At 43.1% G+C, this 20,235-nt stretch overlaps 1 protein-coding gene across 1 annotated transcript in view; it reads right to left on the reverse strand.

Annotated features, from left to right (window-relative positions):
- The window catches only part of LOC129708059 (leucine-rich repeat and guanylate kinase domain-containing protein-like), an 80,833-nt gene that overhangs the window by 56,914 nt on the left and 3,684 nt on the right, over positions 1–20,235 (reverse strand). The window contains exons 2-6 of the mRNA XM_055653603.1: positions 16,011–16,053; positions 12,311–12,392; positions 8,323–8,423; positions 4,675–4,756; positions 3,662–3,786 (exon numbers count right to left, since the gene is read on the reverse strand). Of these exons, the coding sequence (XP_055509578.1) occupies positions 3,662–3,786; positions 4,675–4,756; positions 8,323–8,423; positions 12,311–12,392; positions 16,011–16,053 (433 nt within the window). The remainder of the gene's footprint in view (positions 1–3,661; positions 3,787–4,674; positions 4,757–8,322; positions 8,424–12,310; positions 12,393–16,010; positions 16,054–20,235) is intronic.

Consider the following 20,235-nt stretch of genomic DNA (forward strand, 5'->3'; position numbering starts at 1 on the left):
ATGTACTGTCTTTTCGCTGACAGCACGCAACAAAAAGCTTTTCACTGTACCTCAGTACACGTGACATTAAACTACTGAATAAAAATAAAAAATAAAATAAATGATATAAAAAGAACACATATTTTGTACATATTCAAGGTGAGGAATTATCTATCACAATCTCAGCAAAGAAATATCCAGACTCCTTTGAGTCCTTGTTTAACTTTCCTGCGCTGCATGGTTTTGTATGCCAGTGTTCTAGAGGCTGTTTAGTATGTTGGCATGTTGTAAATTCCAATTAAAAGATTAATGAAGACTGGAATATAAAAAAAGGTTTTAATGGCACAACTTTAAATTTCCAAGGAATTCTGCAGGCCTAGATAATACTTGATTGGCACCTGAACTCCCAAGGCATTGAAATAATTAATCACCAAATCCAAACTTTAGTTTCAAAAGTTCCCTGTTAAAAATATATATTCTCCAAAGAATTAATAATTAAATCTTTTTGCAATGAACATAGAAAAGTACAGCAGAGAAACAGGCCCTTCGGCTCACAACGCCAAACATCATGCCCCGATAACTTCATCTTATCTGCCTGCACATGATCCATATTCCTCCATTCCCTGCATCTAAATGCCGTTTAAATGCCATTCTTACATCTGCCTCCACTACCACCCTGGCAGCACATTCCAGGCTCCTACAACACTCTGTGCACAAAAACCTGTCTCGCACGTCTTCTTTAAATGGTGGCCCTCTCACCTTAAAGCCATACTGTCTAGTCTGACATTTCCATCCTGGAATATAGATTTTGACCATCTACCCTATCAATGCTTCTCAATACTTTTATATACATTATTTCAGGACTTCCTTCAAAACTCTCGTGTTCTGGAGAAATCAATCCTCATTTGCACAACCTCTCCCTGTCCCTAATGCTCTGACAAATGAAGGTGAGCATACCTTACTCCCTCTTTACCACTTTATCTACTTGTTTTGCCACTTTCAGGGTACTATGGATCCGGAGTCTAAGATCCCACTGCGCATTGATACTGTTAAAGATCTTGTCATCAACCGTTTTCCTTACATATGACTTCACAAGTGCAACGTCTCACATTTCCTCAGATTAAACTCCATCTGCCATTTCTCCACCCATTTCTGTTGTTGATCAATCCTGCTGTATACTTTGAAGCCTTCCTCACTGTCTGCAAGTCTAGCAATCTTCTTGACAATTTATCAGCATAATTTGTTTGCCACACCACATATTTCTATGCATTTCTACATGCGTTTAATATTAAAACAAAATGGCAAGACGAAGGAGCCTGGTTCTATCAATTGGAAGATGCAGAAGATCAGTAATTATATTTTCCAGTTCTCACTTTATTCTATTCATTGTTGTCCAAACGAATAATTTAATTGTAAGATTAATTGGACAAAAGGAGAGAGAAGCAATTTTAAAATTCATATATGGAATAAATTTCTGACAAGAAATGTCCAACATATGTGTAGGAAGGAACTGCAGATGCTGGTTTACACCGAAGATCAAGAGTCAAGAGTCAAGAGTCAATTTAATTGTCATTTGGACCCCTAGAGGTCCAAACGAAATGCCGTTTCTGCAGCCATACATTACACACAAATAGACCCAGACACAACATAATTACAATTTTACATAAACATCCATCACATAGCTGTGATGGAAGGCCAAAAAAACTTATCTCTCCACTGCACTCTCTCCCCCCCGATGTCAGAGTCAAAGTCAAAGCCCCCGGCTGGCGATGGCGATTGTCCCGCGGCCATTGAAGCCACGCCGGGTGGTGCGAGGTCGCACACCGGGTCTTGGTGTTGGAGCCCCCGGTGTGCGCTCGCAAGTACCCGCGGCCATTCCAGCCGCGCGGGGCGGTGATGTAGGCCCCGCTCCAGTAGCTCCCCAACCCCGCAACACGGGCGGGAGAATTCTCCGTTGCAGGAGCCCCGAAAAGCGGTCTCCCTCCAGGGAGCCGCAGCTCCCGGCGCCGCTGTCCGCAGACCCGCAGCAGCAGCCCCCGACTCAGCAGCGGCATCGGCAGCAGCAGCAGCAGCAGCAGCAGCAGCAGCGTTCCTCCACCGCTCCGGTCTCGGCCAGCTCCGCGACGGCAACGGTGAGTCGGCACCTGAGTCCCCGGCTTCTTCCTGTTGGAGGCCGCTCCTCGTTGCGGCCTCAACGACAACGGAACCCGACGAGAGAAAGGTCGGGTCTCCAGTGCAGGGAGAGATTTAAAAAGTTTCCCACCCCATCCCCTCACACACACACCCCAACAAAAACATAACAAAAACTACATTAAAACACAGACAGAAAATAATAAAAACGCGGACAGACTGCAGAGGCCGCTGCTGGCCAGAGCCGCGCCGCCTACCGTTTTCTAAGATAGACATAGCTGAGCGGAACAGGCAGCATCTCTGGATAGAAGGAATGGGTGACGTTTCAGGACGAGTCCTTCTTTAGACCCGACCCGACCCGAAACATCACCCATTTCTTCTCTGCAGCGATGCTGCCTGTCCCGCTGAGTTACTCCAGCATTTTGTGTCTATTTAAGGGTTGGCCATCTCTAATTTCCCTGGAAAAACTGACTCAATGTTCACTACTCTTTTCCTTCTTGGTGGCAGTGCCACCAGTTTGATTAGCACTATTGAAGTAAATTTGGCAGTGTTATGATTGAATGTTTAGCACAATGGATAGTGTGTCAATCAAGCACATTCACTTCTTTGTTCTGGATAATTTTAATCTTCTTAAGAGTCATCTAGGCAGATACAGATTGCTCCATCACACTCTAGTTGGTTGGTGACAGGCCATAATTTCTGAATTGTTTTTGTAGTCCAAGTACTTTTGTGGCTGGCCAAGTTACAGTTTGGTTAATGATAACCCTCAGAATGTTCATGGTGGAGCTCATTACAACGGTTATAATAGCTTTTACAATCTCAATACATAGAAAATGTCACACTCCATCCATGTTTTCTAATAAATCACTGAGAATGTATCTCTGTAACACAAGGGAAGATATTTACTGGCTCTAGTTTTCCTTTCACCTCTTTACTATCTACTACATTTTTAACTACTGCTGGGTGTCACCCAGCTGCCTGGTAAAAATAGATAAACATAATAACTATGTTGGGAGCACCTTGGTTCCAAACACAGCAACCTGCTGCTGTCTGTGGGTGTGATACCAATGTTATGTTGCTTATCAGTATCAGAGTTGCTTATCTGTGGCTTCTCAATTGTGTTAAAATAATATTTATGATGGAACCAATTAATATAACAGAAAAAAGAGGGACCATTAGAAATACCTAGAGAATGCCTCCCCCCATTTCTTAAGGAAAGGTGTATTTTGTTGGATGGAAAAATAAAATAGAGATGGATGATTGTTTGTGATGAAATGCATGATTAATTAAGGGGAACAAATACTCCTTTATTGGAGAAGTTAAGAGATTTAGATAATTGGTGATGAAATTACACAATCAAACTGCAGAGTAAGGGCTCTGGTTAAGATTATTTTATTTGGTAATCACACCTACAGGCTTCAGAATCTCTGCCGGGCAATCGCTTGAGCATCAGAAATCTCAGGAACAATTGGCAACTCTCTTAACCTTTGCTTCCCATTCTTTTAAAATGTGACAGAAACAAGAAACAAGTATATATCAAATGAAGACTTACAAGGGAAAGAAATTTAATTGGCAAGTGGTCCAGGCAATCGATTTCCAACAGTCTATTTTTTATCATGCTGAGGAAGGAGAGACTTCTGCAGTTCTGCAAGCCTGCAATTGCCTGAATTCGGTTGTCTGAGAGCCAGCAATTAGACATAAGGAAGAATACACCAGGCATATTCAACAATTTGCATCCCAAGGAACATTTGCAGTCCAAGTTAATTCTGCCAGTTTAGTTAATTCTGCCAGTTTAGTTAATTCTACTTCATAAATTACCCTCAGAGAATGCAAAAGATGAGGAAAGCAGACCAGCTCTAAAGAAATATTTCTAAAATGTGTTTATGGATGTGAACCCACATATTTTGATGCTTAACCTTGTAAACTTGCATGGATACGATACGTTTTTTTAGCGTCTGATGAAGGGTCCTGACTCAACACATCACAATCCATGTTCTCTAAAAATGCTGTCTGACCTGCTGAATTACTCCAGCACTTTGTGTCCATTTGTGTAAACCAGCATCTCCAGTTCCTTGTTCTTTGACTCTACACCTCAATAAACCATGCCATTTCGATATGCTACTGAATAATCTGCTGTGCAATCCAGTATTGTCTGATTTTGTTTTCTTTTGCAATAATATTGGCTTGTTCTCTTTGTCCTGTGATATTTTATCATTCAAGTCCCAATTTTCCATCTCCCTGCTTGCCTCTGTAGAATCCTAATTTTCTAACATGCCTTTAAAGCTCTTCTGTGTACAATTTTCCATTATACACAGTGTATATCTCTGTAGGATTAGCTCTTCATTGACAATGATTTAAACATCTACCTAAATATTTCCTACCCCATTTACATTACCTCCTCCACCCATTCAACTTCATCTGATATATCGACTTCCCCGCTGCACCTTGGCCATGTCCGCAGTTTCCGTGCTTAGAACCATAACAGTATTTGGAGGAACTAATGCATTACTTTAATGAAAAAAAATGTTCAGAGTATGCCCAATGCAGTAAGTAGGTAAAGGATACTGTCCAAATTCAGTTTGGAAAGAAACGGATAGCCTGATAGTTCCTTCATGTCAGATATCTTGTTAAAGGACAAGTCCACTTCCTGTAGCATATAATAAATGAAAATTATATATTGAATGCAACTGAAGAAGGTTTGACAAATACTCTGAGACAATGTTAAGATATTTCACTCACTTTCAAGACATCAACAATTAGTCTGACAATGTTAAAAAATATAACAAATGGGCTAATGTACAAGCGATTATAAAGGAATAACAAATCACAATGGTAATCACTGAGGAATGTGAATGGCAATTTTCCATTTGGAAGATTCAAAAGGAGAATGGGATAATTCAGATCACTACAAAAAACATAATAACAACTTTCTTAAATGGTAATGTAAATATACAGAAACTGAGACTTTATCAAGTAAAGAATGAAACATTTCTACTTCATGAAAAAACTCATGACCTTGCAGTCTTGTCCACTAAACCGGTTATTTACCATTTCTGAACTAGAGGCCATCCGCTTCATCACTTTCCTTTGCTTTTGAGAAAGGTCACTGAGTTTAAATCCAAAACAATTAAATTCTGATGTTCTATTGCTCTTAGTTGTGACACAGTGGTTGCAGGAATGGATGATGGGAATTAGATTAAAGCTTTACTCCTTCAAAGTATTTGTTGCTGTCACATACCTACAAAATCATTCAATCAGTTTTTGAACTAGATTCAAAGTGACTACGCCTGATAATCCTGCAGTTGTTTTATGAGCTTGTTCTGCAAGCATTAAATTGTCAAAAATAAGGTAATATGCATTAAAAATGATAAAAGAGGTGAATGGTTCAATGAGTTGGCTTTGAAATTTTTAAATTAACATGGCATATTTCCAATAAGTTTTAATTAAAACCCATTACATTGGCAGCACCCTTCTGTGAACCTCAGAAACGTTACTCTCTTTATCCTATATCAGTACACAGTGGGCAGCTTGATTGTAAGCATGTACAGTTTTTCTGCTGACTGGATAGCACGCAACAACAAAGCTTTTCACTATACCTCGGTACATGTGACAATATACTATCCCTTGGTATATGTGACAATATACTAAACTAAACTGGGGTTATCGAACCGTGCAGGGACAATTGGTTATGTAAGTTCACAATAAAGACACAGCTAAATATTTATTTCAATAATTGTTTTACATAATATGCCACTCGTCCACATCTTTTCATTCTTGGAAATCAGGGGTGACTTGCTTTAATTCTGGTTTTGAGGTGACTGATGAGATAGGAGGGGACAGGTGGGTGGTAGTTTATGAATTTGTGCACACTTTCTGCTATTTACTGTATGCTCCTGATACATGGGCTTGAAGATGACAACACCACCTGAAATGATCTATTTTCATTTTGCATGGTATTGGTTCTCGGAAGTTAATGGGCATGTTGCATTTCTTCAAAAAAGCTTTGAATATGTATTTTAATGTTTTCCTCTGTCTGCTGGTATTCTCTTCCCATGACCGAATTCAGAACAGAGTGTCTATTTGAGGAGTTTGATGTTGGGCATGCCCAATGAAGCCGACAGTGTGTAATTTGAGCCCCAATGCCGGGGACAGTAGATTTAGAGGATTTTGTGGAGACATCACGGAGAAGCTGTGATACCCTTCCTTTCCCCTTTATCCAGGGATGCAAACAGTCTTTCCAGGTGAAGCGGCAATTTACTTGCGCTTCCAATCTACGGTACTGCATTTGGTGTTCACAATGTGGTCTTCTTTAAAGTGAAGAAACCAAATGCAGATAGGGTGATTGCTTTGAGGAGCACTTGTGTGCAGATTGCAGGGACAATCCTGAGCTTACCATTAAACACCTCTTTAATTATCTGTCTTGCTCCCACTCTCACCTGCTGGTCTGTGGCCTCTTCTCCTGCAAGGGGCCCAATTCAAGCTTGAGGAACAACACCTCATTTTCCAATTGTGCATTTTGCAGCCTCTGAACTTGATAAATTAACTCAAAATGAAGCTTTTCAATGCAAAGTTTCAGCTACAGTTGGAATACTTTCTGCTCACATGCCTTGTTGATTGTCTTAAGTAGGTTATGACCTTTTCAACATCTTGGCAGCCAGGAGTGGTGTTAGGGTTGGTTGCATTAGTTTTATGGTATGGTGTTAATAGACGCACGTCAAGGACAGAGTGATCGTTAAAAAGACCCTGGAAACAATCCTTTCAGCTGATGTCCATTGCCTCTCTATGCTTGATAAATTCAACCCTGTTTTTTGACTCTCAACGGTTGATGGACTCAAGAACATAAATGGCATGTGGCCAACATGTTCAACATACACAATATGGTCAATTTTGAGTTTGACAGCTGGCAATCAGTTTTGACAATGACTGAGCACATCAGGAAATCAAAACATCTGTCCACAATTTTTTAATATGTAGGTTATGGGGAGAAGGCAGGAGCATGGGGTTAGGAGGGAGAAATAGATCAGCCATGGTTGAATGGCGGAGTAGATTTAATGGGCCGAATGGCCTAATTCTGCTCCTATCACTCATGATCTTATGAAGTATGTACACGGAAGGAACTGTAGATGCCAGTTTAAAATAAAAGATACAAAATGCTGGAGTAACTCAGCGGGTCAGGTAGCATCTCTGAACAACATTGATAGGTAATGTTTTGGGTCAGGACCCTTTGTTGATTGTAGTAGAAGGTAGAAAGCTGAGAAAGATGTGGGGGTGGGACAAAGCCTGGCAAGTGATTGACAGATAAAGGCCAAAGTTGAAAAGACAAGAAGTGTGCGATGAGGAGTTAAGGGTAGAAGATCCGTAAAATGCAGAGCCTGAGGAAGGAATTAAGGTGGAAGGGGCCAGTGAGAAGGCAAAAGGGAGAAGTGGGTTTGCATCCAAGTGGGGCACAAGGAAGATAGGGGGAAAAAGGGGGGGAAGAGGGTGTTTGTCGTTAGCTATTTAAAATTGGAGAATTATATGTTCATACTGTTAGGTTGTAAGCTGCCCAAGCAGAATACGAGGTGCTATTCCTCCAGTTTGCAAGTGTCCACTATGGCAATGGAGGAGGCCCAGCACAGAAAGGACAGTGCGGGAATGGGAAGTGGAGTGGTTAGCAACAGGGAGATCCAGCAGGCCCCTGGTGGACGGTACGCCAGTGTTCAACAAAACAGTCGCATAGTCTACGCTTGGTCTTCCTGATGTAAAGGAGGCCACATCGGGAGCACCAATGCAGTAGATGAGGTTAGAGGAGATGCATGTGAACGTCTGTCTCACCTGGTACGACTGCTGGGGTCTCAGGATGGATGTGAGGGAGGAAGAATAGAGACAGGTGTTACATCTCCTGCAGTTGCAAGGGAAAGGACCTGGGTTATGGGTGGAATCGGCGAGAAGGAATGAGTGAACCAATGATTTACACAGGGTGCAGTCTCTGCAGAAAGTGGAAAGGGGTGGGGAAGAGAATATGTGAATGGTGGTGGAATCACATTGAAGGTGAAGGCTGATTTACAGCTGATATATAAATCATCACTTCCTTGACAGGGTTAACATAGAAAAATGGCAGAAGAATAAACTTAGTGAAACAAATATTAACATTATTTATCCAATCATAGTCCTTGTGAGTGCAACTTCCTTTCTAAAACCAGATGCTCTTTGATTCAGATCCATTTATCTTACCTCAATGTTTTTCGGTAGTTTTAGGCCAGTGAGTGAGTTCAGAGCATTATGAGAGGCATCCAACTTTAACAGGTAGGGCATATAACTTACACAACGCAAATCTATAAAGCATAAAAGATATGTTGGGCAGCAGTTTAAAATAGTCAAGTGTCAAACAGTGTTTTATTGTCATATGTACAGAAATGGATCAATGAAATAATTACCAACTTGATTGATAAAAGTCATAATTATTGAAAATTAATTACCTAAAACTTTAACTGTTTCGCCCCCTGAGACCCTGTCTGCTAAGAATTTTTGTTTTGCTTTTCAAGTGTAATTAACTGCAAATGATAAGCTCTTATCATTGATTTTATTAATATTTGCCGGTTGAGTTCAAGCTGACTTTAATCAAAGTGAAAGGTCATGCTGAGTCATATATTTAATCGCGGAACTGACAGTTTAGAGCATTTTAGGCATTTCAGAACGGAATGCTGTCTTGCAGCAAAGTAACTTGGTTTCCATTTCAAAGAATAGACAGGTTTTAGAAAGTATTTTAGCAATGTTTATTTAATACCCTTTTTAATAGTTTTGATGACTTATATAGACAATGCATAAACTGAAATCGAGTGATAAAAGAATTAAACAATAACGTTTTCCTGCTGCAATTTTCCATGATTGCCTGAGTCTTGGTTATTTCATGATTTCTTGACAATATTCCCTATCAAATACATGGAGACCTAAAGCTAGAAATTACTTTGAGACATTTAAAGTCTCGATGCTTTCATATGGTGTTCCCTGAATTTAATCATTTTCATCAATATAATCTGCAATAAAAAATTTCAAACTCATTTATATTTACTCATCGTGCACTATCAATGAATTATTTACCAATCTTTGGAGGAAAATGCCCTCTTTGTTCCAATTTGAGTAGGCAGTAAAATGCTTATGTTTTTATTAACAGAATCACAAACATTGGTGGGAACAATATGAAATATTAATACAATGCTTTAATTATGGATTTTGAGCAGGTACCCAATGAAGCCACACTTCTTCCAAATACAACGTGATCAAAAAGCACATCAAGGTTACACCAAATTAAATTATATTCCTTGTTTTCCATTGCAGGTGCCTTTTGTCTGCATCAGTTCTATGCGCTTTCACACCGGGGAACAGCTTATCGCAATGTTTAGGTTCCATTGCTTAAAGTTTTAGTGTACATCTCTCCTCACTGGTAAATCTGATAATCAGCTATCCAATAGGTTCAAGGGTGCACCAACCCCAATTGTCAAGGTTTCTTTAATTCCATCTACTAGCGCTATTGTCTAAGGTGACGATAGCCTCCGTGCAACATATTGTGGGTTGCAAAATGGAAAGCTTTCATCTTTTCAACCTATTTTGCAGCTGCCTCAACATTTCTATGGAGATGGAATTCCAGTAATGCGTTGGTGCGGGTGAGTACATGAGTGGGCGGTGAAAAAAGGAAAGCGAAACATACCGATTAACAGCAGTAAAAAATTGTAAAGTAAAAGCAATCTTGAACACGCCACATACAATGATGACCTTCAGAAACTGAAAAATATGGTATAATACCGTGTCAGATGTACTTTTCTTCAAATAAACATCCGTATTGACCAACTGAAACAGGCAGATAGGGTTTCACAGTAAAGGCCCACCTCACTGGGAATACCTCTGATCAATGGCATTCTCTGGAGTACCAAAAACTCCACCTTATTTCATAACCTAAGTATCCAATATTCTCACCTCAAAGAACACAAGTAATTCAATGCAGATTAGCTTCATTCCATACCCACGCTTATGTAAAAAAAGACATTGTGCTGGAGTAACTCAGCGGGTCAGGTGATATCCCTGGAGAACATGGATAAATGACTTTGTATAAGGACCATTCCTGACCCAAAACATAATCTATCCATGTTCTCCACGGATGCTGTCTGACCCGTGGAGTTACTCAGCATTGTCTTTTTTTTGTAAACTAGCATCTGAAGTTCCTGTTTCCACCTTTATTTTGTTTGCCTTGCCATATGTAAGAAAATACTGTTGGCGTAATAGGGAATTATAACAGCTTAGCCTGGGGGAAATACCTGTGTCTATTATAAAAGATGCAATAACAGAGCACTCGGTGATGAATGTCAGGATTGGCCAAAATCAACATTGATTTATAAAAGAGAAATCATGCTCGACAAATATGCCATCATTTTTTTTTGAGAATGTAACTATTAGAATCGATGAAGGAAAAAAATAGCAGTGATATAGCAGTGATATATTTCCTGAGGTATTCCATAGGTCTTACTTAAAAAAAGCATGCATAGGATTGTGAGGTGGGGGGGAATTTTGAAATGGACAGAGATTTGGTTAGATGAGAGGAACTAAAGAGTAGGAATAAAATAGTCCTTTTTCCAGGAGCAGACAGCAACTAGTGAGGTATCACTAGTACTGAGATCCAACTACATATATGGATAATGGAATAAATGGGATGGGTTGGATTGCTCTGCTGAAACCTCACTGACTGAATGTCCTACTTCTAGATTTTAAGAATCAGGCAAGCCGGGGCTCATTAGGTAGCAACTACACCCTTACCTGTGAGTCAGAAGACTGATTTCAAGTCATATTTGTGTTTCCTATCCTATAGCACACAATCTAGATAGATGCTTGAGTATAGAAAGAAGAAACATAGGAAAAAAGGAGTTGCCTCGGATCAGATCGATGTAAACAATTCATTGGCTCCTGTATGAAGATGAAAGAGGCTGTTTCCTCCACTCTATTTGTCCCTCAACTTGCAAAGCCAAAATGCAAAATATCTGATTGTTACAACACTGCTGTCTGTGGAAATCAATGTGTGGAAATTTGATTCTATTGTTATTTAGGTAAAGTAGCAATTATTATTTGAGAAGTATTTTTGAAGCCATGCTTTCTTTAATGGAATGGGCAGTTCTTTATTTGCAGAGAAGGAAACTTGAACCAGGGTAACCATCACTTTCGTAAAAGCCATCTTTAACTTGTCCCCACAACTCCTCCAGCCAATTATTTAAAGATTTAGGGTTGTGATCCATCAATAACTAAAACCTAACACTCTAGAGGCAGATGATTGCTGCCTGACATCTGGCCCTGACCATACCATTCCCAATGGATTATGAACAACTTGCAAACAATGTGCCATTCAAATATCTGAATGATGTGACCCTACAACAAGCAGAATGATGGAAGAACATCAGTCTGAAGAAGTGTCCTGACGCAAACCGTTGCCTGACCATTTCCACCACAGAATAGATGCTACCTGACCCACTAAGTTCCTCCAGCACTTTGTTTGCTTCACTGCAAGAACTCAGCAGGTCAAATCGTATCCATAGAGGAAAGAGGTGTAAGTCGATAATTCAGTTCAAGACCCTGCATCTGGACTGAGAGGGAATAGGGTATATTGCCAATACAGAGCAATGTGAAGGAGGGATGGCACAGAAGCTGGTAGATGATAGATTCAACCAGATAGAGAGGAGATTGGATGAGAAATGCGTTAAAAAAAAGGAGAAGAAAGCTAGGTGGACAGATGTGTGTGTGTGGAAGAAAAAGACCAGGGTTGTGGATTATCTAAAACTGGAAAAATCAGTGTTCACACAATTCAGGTAGCAAGGTACTCAAATGGAAGATGATATATTGTTCTTCTAATCTGATTTTGGCTTCTCTGTAGCAATTGAGATTGCCAAGTACTGACTAGTTAATGTGGGATGTGAGTAAAATTTCAAAGCCATGCAATGGGAAACTCAAGCAAGCCACTGCAGATAGGGCACAGATGCCGAGTTCTATTTCAGATTCCAGCATCTGCAGTCTCTTTTGTCTTTGATTCTATAACACCTTGTCAGGACATTTTACTTCTACTTCACTTCATGCGCACGGCACATCTAATATGTCACATCATTCATCGCTGTATGATTTCAGTATCTCAATGTAATTTGAGAAGAGAAAATACTTTCCAATGCACTATTTTAAATTACAGTACCTGTTATTTTATTGTTAGGAAGTTCCAACTTCTGTAGGTGAATGTAGTTACAAAGAATAGAAATATCACTTAGTTCATTATTCTGTAAAATAAAAAAATTGAATTATATGCAGAGAAAACTTGAACAATGTAAAGTACTAAGACATTCTGATCCTCAATATGAGTGAAAATGAATCCTCATAAACTGATTTCTTTACAAAACTGTGGTAACATCCAGCACCACTAGTTGTGGGTTGTTTAGATATTAGATCATCTTGGGACGCAAATGGAAACAGGGCCACCTAAACTCCAACCAACTTTCACACAAGCCTTGACTTAAGGGTATGTTGAATTGCTTCGATTTATTTACAACTCTCTTCATTCATGTTGGGACATCTTGTCTCCTTCGTGATCTTAGCCCCCCACCCCCCCCGCTAGCCTTAGACACTGACAGTGGACCGAGGTGGTCTGCTTGAACGGACACGGTTTTAAAGGACCGAGCCCGGGGGCCTCCTAACATCGGCCGACCAGTGGCTACCCCCCAATGCGCCACAGAGAACTTACATCGTCGTACCATCGTCGGCGCAGGGCGTTGAACATCGGTCAGAAACCCAGTTTTCCTAAGAAGCTGCAGCTTGGATCCGCGGTCCAACTTGAATGGATTAAGGACGACGATAGACTAATAAGAATCTGACTTACATCACAGTGCAAGGACGTAGTGATTGCGAGACTCACTGTGCAATGCCAGATGATCTTATACTAACTGTGTAAGGTGTGCGCGTCTTGCGTTTTTGTTTTCTTTTGTAATGTAAAAACTCGTGTCGTAAATGTAATTGTTACGTTTCAAACTCCCAGTTTTTTGATATGACAATGCACAATACCAATTACGTAATAACATTTCCATCCATTACAAATTTAGGGCCACTGCTTAAAAACTTAATGGGTGTAGCCGAGGCATGAGAGATATATATTTTCTGTAGAGAACCGGACCCACAGTCAACGCCTCTCTCGACGCAGCAAGCGTACGTCTCGTTACGGACCGCCACACAGCAGACCCAGGCTCTCAATCCTGATAGGCAGTTGTGCTTACTCTGTAAGGAGCTGTGAGTCTCCTGCGACGGGTCTCTCTCCACATGCTCTCAGTTCGCTCCCTCACTCTAAAGACGTACAGATTTCTAAGTTAATTGGTGCTTGGGTAAAATTCTAAATTGTCCCAAGTGTGTAGGATAATGCTAGTGTATGGAGTGATCGCTGGTCGGTGGGGACTTGGCACCGCTGTATCTCTAAAGTCAAAAGTTTAAAGATCATGAGATCCTATGAAGACACTCTTCAAAAGTCAGGGGAGCAGCTTTTTATTTAAGGACAGCAGATGCGAAAGATACTATGAGATAGAAAGGATACTAATGCATAGGCAGATGTTGGAGCGGTTACAATGCATCAAAACATTGACTTCTGACTATTGACACAGCGGATCGTTATTATTTCGCTTTGGACATGCTTAACAGCCCCAGATGTATGAGAATTACTCTGATTTATATCACTGTCAGGATAGGCCCTCACTATCCCTCCTATCCGTACACCCACCCATTAGCTACAACTAGCTTCTAATTTTCACACTGTTCACACAGCTTCTACTATAATGCGCCTCCAGTACCCCGTTTCCTGTATATCTTTGTTACTTTCTAGCATATATTGATTCCATCATTGCTTACTTTATCTTCCAGCTCTAATCTACCATCTAAATTTCACGTTATCCCCTGTACTCTCCCTATAACCAGCTCATGAAGAAGCGTCTTGACCCAAAACGTCAACCCATTCCTTCTCTCAGGAAAGACGTGTCTGAACGCTAGAGTCACTCAACGTTTCTGAATGTCTATCATTCTATTATCTTGTTCATTTTTTTTCTCATTCAATTTGTATCCTGATCTGGAATGCTCTTATATGATCACTTAGTGTAAAAATAAATCGCATTAGAATATGATATGCCACTGTTGATGAGGGTCAAGCGTAGACCAAGGGAAAAATAAACGGTGAAATATTGATTGATTGTCAGCCAGGAGGTAAACTGAGAAAAAGATCGAATAGGACTCAGGCTCTTATGACACGCACCATGCTTCAGATGGGGAGCAGCAAGTCAGAGAAAGTTATTGCAATGTCACCAGAATGATGCACTTCAAATACGCTGATGTTCTACCTGAAAGAATTCCATATATCTAAATTCTGATTGGTGCTGTGGGTCTTGATTTCAGGCCTGAGACATAGAGAAAAAGATCTCACGCTGTTTGCCTAGAATTTGATAAGAAATTTTGTTATGAATCTAATATGTGCCATTTCTCAAGCTGGGAACCGGAAAAACAAACATGATGAATACATCAGTCATCTATCTAGTCTCCTCTCCCTTAATAAAAATCATGGCCCTTTTTTTAATTTTTGATGTCACCCCGTAACTCTGCATTTCATGAACTTCATTTTACATTTCATAACATTCATAGACTTGTCAATAATCTTCTTCAACTGATCTAAAAGATTTTCACAGATATTGCTCTCATCACTGGCCCCTTGGAGGAAAGAAGCACCGTTGCCATCAGGATCAGGACTCTGTCTTGAGAAATCGCTTACTTAATCTCATTGCACCAATATGGATGCGCTTGACTGCGATGTGATAAATTTAAAGAATTGCTCTTTGCAAATGCGCTTTCAATTAGAAGGGAACTGTCCAGCTGTAAGGATGACTATGTGTCGTTTAACTTACTCTATTGTTTTTTAACTGTCAGCCGAATATTGTTTTGCTTACATTAGTATGATTTGCATTAACTTACAGGCAAGGCAGAGATGGCACCCGATAGCCTGCCCCTTTCCAGTCCAGTGCTGCTTTAAGTGTCTCAGATTGTCAATTTCCACCATATAGCTTCTGTCAATTCATCACACGTATCTTAAATTCTTCCTAACGGAAAAAACATACGCCTTGTGTAAAGTAGAATTACATCACACAGACCCTTCTTGAACAAGCACAGACTAAACGAGCCTTTTTTTGCACAGGTCCAGCGGTACATTCTTTGCTTTTATTAGCATACGGTTATGCCTTTTTGCTATAGCCCATAATCTAATCTTATGCGAAGCCAGACCATATATATGAAGGTAGCAAGTGCTGCGCGTTGGAAGAGGGTCCAGAGGAAGCGTTTTACGCCGAATGATACCCAGGAATTATGAGAGCCTGTAACATATTGTGAAGCGTTGATGAAGGTACTGGGCTGCTTTACTCATCGCTGCAATTTAGAAAGCATCAGGGGGATCATGCGTGAATTTACAGAATAATGAAAGACCCTGGATAGAGTGTAATCATGCGAGAAGAGGATGTTATCCACTAAGTGGAAGAGCTTTTTTTTTTTTTTTTTCGCGCCTGAGACGATTGTAATGTAGAATAGGAGGAGGGTACCTTATAAAGGAGATGAGAACGAAGCTCGTCAAGTGCCGGTGGAAGGGCATCTATGTGAATTCATCTGTCAGCAGCATGGGTTGATGACGCTAAATCACCTGCGATATTTTTATTGGCCCACGCAGATGACAGATGTGATTAGTAAGGGTGGTGGGGATTATTCGGCGCAAATGGCAACAGGGACGAATGAGAGTTCGAGATGAGCACGACCAAGATTAGATCATGCCGTGATTTAATGTGCGAGTAGCACATGATGGACCGAAATGCCGCCTATTTCTCGCTTACATGAACATATGTCACAAGAACGTCTAAATTACTGCTGTTAATTCTGAGACACAACAAGAGTGAAAAGAACGAGTTAATGTTTCTAGAAAACTGCGATGCACAACCCAGCTTTCGCGATGAATATGCCTTACTTGCCTCCACAAGCAACACTAGAGAGGCTCTTAAACACATCACAACCTAGTGTCTCGGTGTGCTAGGACGTGGATGATAATGTGGAAGACTACGAATTAAGCTGTGAAGATCAACTGCGTCGCGTGGCGGACTCAGATGGAGCCAAAGCCCGACGCCTGTTTACCATCGACCTATTTCTAAACATTAAAACCAAATAAACCACTAACCTCTTCTCTTACTCCCCCCGCTCTCTTTCTTCTTTCCCCAAGATCTCGTCTCCTTCTTCATCCTCTCATTCCTTCTATCCTTCCCCTTCTTTCTATCTCCTTCTCCATTCGCTTTCCTCTCTTTTCTCTCCCAAGGCTTCTCCTGCCATCTCCTTCCTCAGATCAACTAGAGGAAATTCTCCCGATGTATCCCTCTTCTTCCTTTCTCCCTCCTCTCCCCTTCTTTCCACTTTCTCTATCAGTCTTTCTCCACCCTCCTTCCCTCTCCCTCAGCCTCTGCTGGTACCCCTTCTTTCCCCCTCTTCCCCCCCTATCTCTCTTCCCCCCTAACTCCTTTCTCCTCCTTTCTATTCCCTTCCTCTTTCTTCACCCTCGCAGATTCTCCTAACTCCCACTCCCCTCTACCTGTCCGTCTTCTCCTCTCTCTCCTTCTGCCCCCGTCTCTCTTACCCTTACTCTACTTCTATTTTTCTCTTCCCCCTCTCCCTCTCCACCTCTCTTCTCTATCCTCTCTCTTTCCCTCCCTTCTCCTGTTCTTTTCTTCCTCCCTTCTCCTTGGCCCTTGCCTCCCTTCTCCCTTTCCGCTTCCCTTCCCCTTTTTTTGCCTTGTCACTTCTTTCCTCTAGTACCCCTCTTCCCTCCTTCCTTCCTCTAGGCCTCCTTCAGCCCTCACTTCTTGCTCCTGTTGTCTTGGCACCCTTTCGTCTCCTTTCTATCTTGCCCTTCTCTTTCCTTATTCCTCCTCCCTCCCTATCCTATCTTCCTATTTTCTCGCTCCCTTCTAAGCATCTATATCCCCTTTCTTTCCTCCCACTCCCCTCTTCTTCCTCCTCGCACCACACTAGCTATCCTTCACTCCCCTCCTCCTCTTTACTCTTCTCTCTCTTCTTCTCCTCCTCCCCCTCCCACCCTTAGAGCTTCTCTCTTTTCTTTCTCCTCCCTTTTTCCCTTTCCAACCCAGATCTATCTTCTCTTTCTTACCTCCCTACCCCTCTTCTCTTTTTCTCCTTCTACTGCCCCACTCTCCACACTTCTTGTCCTCCCTCCTTCCCTTCTCCTTCCTACCTCCCCCTATTCTACATCTTCTCTCCTCTCCTCTATCATTCTTCTCCCTCCCTTTGCCCCTCCTTCTTCTCCCCTTCAGCCTCCTTGTCCCACTTTACCCTTCCTCTATTCTCTTCTCTTCGATCCTTTCCTTCTCTCCTTCTTCCTCCTTCCCCTTTTCTTTTCATCCTTCCTTGTTTCTCTGACCCTTCCCTTCCCCCTTTTCCTCCTACCCTCTTTCCTATTACTCTCCCTTAAGAGTCTCCCCCTTCAGCTCCTCTCCTTCTGCTCCCATCACCTCTCCCCCCTTCTACCCTCCTCTCTTTTTCTGCCATTATCTTTTCCTTTAATCCTTTAGCTATCTCTCTTCCCTTCTATCCTCCTTCTAGTCTAACTTCTCTTCTCTCTTTCCCTCTATCTTCCCCCTTCTAACTCCCTCTTCTCTCCGTCCCTCTTCGGGCTTCTCGCAAGTCCTCCTCGATCCTTCGCTTTACCTTCTTTTTCGCTCCCCATCCTTTCTCGTTTCTTCTCTTTCCTTCTTTCCCCCTCTAGAATATCTACCATCCCCCCTTCTCCATTAATGCCTTCTTTCTCTCCCCCTCTCTGCCACCAGACTTCTCCTTTGCCACGTATCCCTTTCCGGGACATTTCTTTCTCTTTCTACTCTTCACATCCTTCTTTTTTCCTTTATAATTCCTCTTTTCTCTTTTTCCCCCTTTCCTCCCTCCCTTTTCCCTCCTTTCTTCCCCCGGCCACTCCCTTTGCTCTTCTCCCCTCTTCCTCTTCTTCTTTGTCTCGCTCCAGATTCCCTTCCCTCCTCTTCCCTCCTTCCCTTACTCTTCCCCTTCCCAAGCTTTCCCCTTACCTCCTTCTCTCCTCTCCCCTCTCCTCCCCCCTTTTTCCCTTCTCCCCTCCGGTTTTCCCTTCCCTCTCCTTCTTGACCTCCTCTCCCTCCCCTTTCCCTCCCCCTCCCTCTTTTCCTCCCCTCCTTTTCCTCTCCCTTTTCTACTCCTTTCCTCTCCCTTCTCCTTTTTCCTATCTCTCACTTCATCTCCCTTTCCCTCCCTCTCCCTACCTTTTCCACTCTTCCTTTTCTTCTTTCCTCGATCCTCTCCCTCTCCTTCTCCCTCTTTCTCTTTCTTTCCCTTCTCCCTCTGCGTCTCTCTTCCCACCCTTTTTTCCCCTTTTTCCTCCTCATCCCTCCCCCCCTCTTTTCTTCTCCTCCCTTTCCCTCTCCTTCCCTCTTATTCTCCCTCTTCCTCCCTTCTCCTTTTTTCCTCTTTTCTTTCCATTCCTTTCTTTACTCCTCCCTTATCCCCCTCCTCCCTCCTTTTCTTCCTTTTCTTCAACCTTCCTCCTTCCCTTCCTCCTTCTACTTCTGATTCTTTTCCCTCCCCCTCCATCCCTTTCTTCTTCTCCTCTTCTTCCCTCTTATCCCTCATCCTTCTCTTTCTTCCCTCCCCCCTTGTTCTCTCCCTTTCCACTTCTCCCCTTCTCTCTTCCTCCCTCTCTTCTTTCCCTTCCCCCCTCCTTCCTTCTCCCGCACCCTCCTCTCTCTTCTCTCTCCCTCTTCCCTTCTCCCCCTCTCCTCCCCTCCTCCCCCCTCCCCCCCCCTCTCCACCCTCTCCTTCCCCCCTCTCTCCCCTCTCCCATCCCCCCCTTCCCCTCTCCTTTCTTCTCCCCCTCCTCCTCTACTCCTTCCCTCTCCTCTCCCCCCTCTCTCCCTTCCTCCCCTACCTTCTCCCTGTCCCTCCTCTTTCCTCTCTCTCCCCCCCCCACCCCCTCCCCCTCCCTTGATTTTTCCCTCCACCCTCCCCCCCTCCCTCTCCTCCTTTCACCCCTCTCCCCCCGTCTCTCTTCCTTCCCTCTCCCCCTTTCCCTTCTCTTCCTTCCCTCTCCCCTCTCCTCCCTCGCCCCCCCTCTCCTCCTTTCCCCTCTCCCTTCTGTCTCCCCTCCTCCTCTCCTCTCCCTTGGAGCTTTCCTCTTATCTCCCCGCCTTCCTCCCTTCTACTTCCCCCTCCTCTATCCCCTCTTTTCCCTCTCCCCCTCTCTCTCTCTCCCCTTTCCCTCTTCCCTGGTTTCTCCTCTCTTCCCCCCCCCTCCCCTTCTTCTCCTTTCCCTTCTCCCTCTCGCTTTCCCCTCCCTCCTCCTTCTCTCCTCCTTCACCCTCTCCTCCTCCCTCTTCCCCCCTCTCCCCTCCCCTCTTCCCTAGCACCTTCCTCTCCTTCCCTGACCAGCCTTTCATCTTTTTCCCCGCTCCCTTCTCTCCCTCCCCTCAACCTCTCTTAATTTTTTCTCCCCCCTTTCTCTTCCCACTCCCCCCTTCCCTCCCCCACTCCTCCCTCCCTCTCTCTCTCTCCTCCTCCCCCCCTCCTTCTTTTCCCCGTTCCCTCCATCCCACCCCCATCCTCCTCCCTTTTCCCTCCCTCCCCCTCCCCTGCTTCCCTCTTCTCTTTTCTCCCTCCCTCTCTCCCTTTCCCTTCTCTCGCCCCTTGCCCCCCCCTCCTTTCCCACCACTTCTTTTCCTCCCCCTTACCCCCACCTCGTTTTTTATCCCCCATCTCCCTTCCGTTCTTTTATCCCCTCCCCCCCACTACCTTCCGCTCCTCCCGCCCTCCCTCTTCCCTCCTCCCTCCTTACTCCTCCTTTCCTCCTTCCCTCCACCTCCCCTCCGTTCTTCCTATCCCTCTTCCCCCTTTTCCTCCTCTTCCCTTTCCGCCCCTCTCCCGGCTTCCCCTTCGCTCATCCTTCCCTCCTTCCCTTCCTTGCTCCCTCCCCCTTCCTCCCACCTTTCACTACCCCTCTCTCCCTAAGCCCTTCAAACCCCTCCTTTTGGCTCTTCT

This window comes from Leucoraja erinacea, chromosome 22, assembly GCF_028641065.1.
Source record: "Leucoraja erinacea ecotype New England chromosome 22, Leri_hhj_1, whole genome shotgun sequence".
In the NCBI taxonomy this organism is placed as follows: Eukaryota; Metazoa; Chordata; class Chondrichthyes; order Rajiformes; family Rajidae; genus Leucoraja; species Leucoraja erinaceus.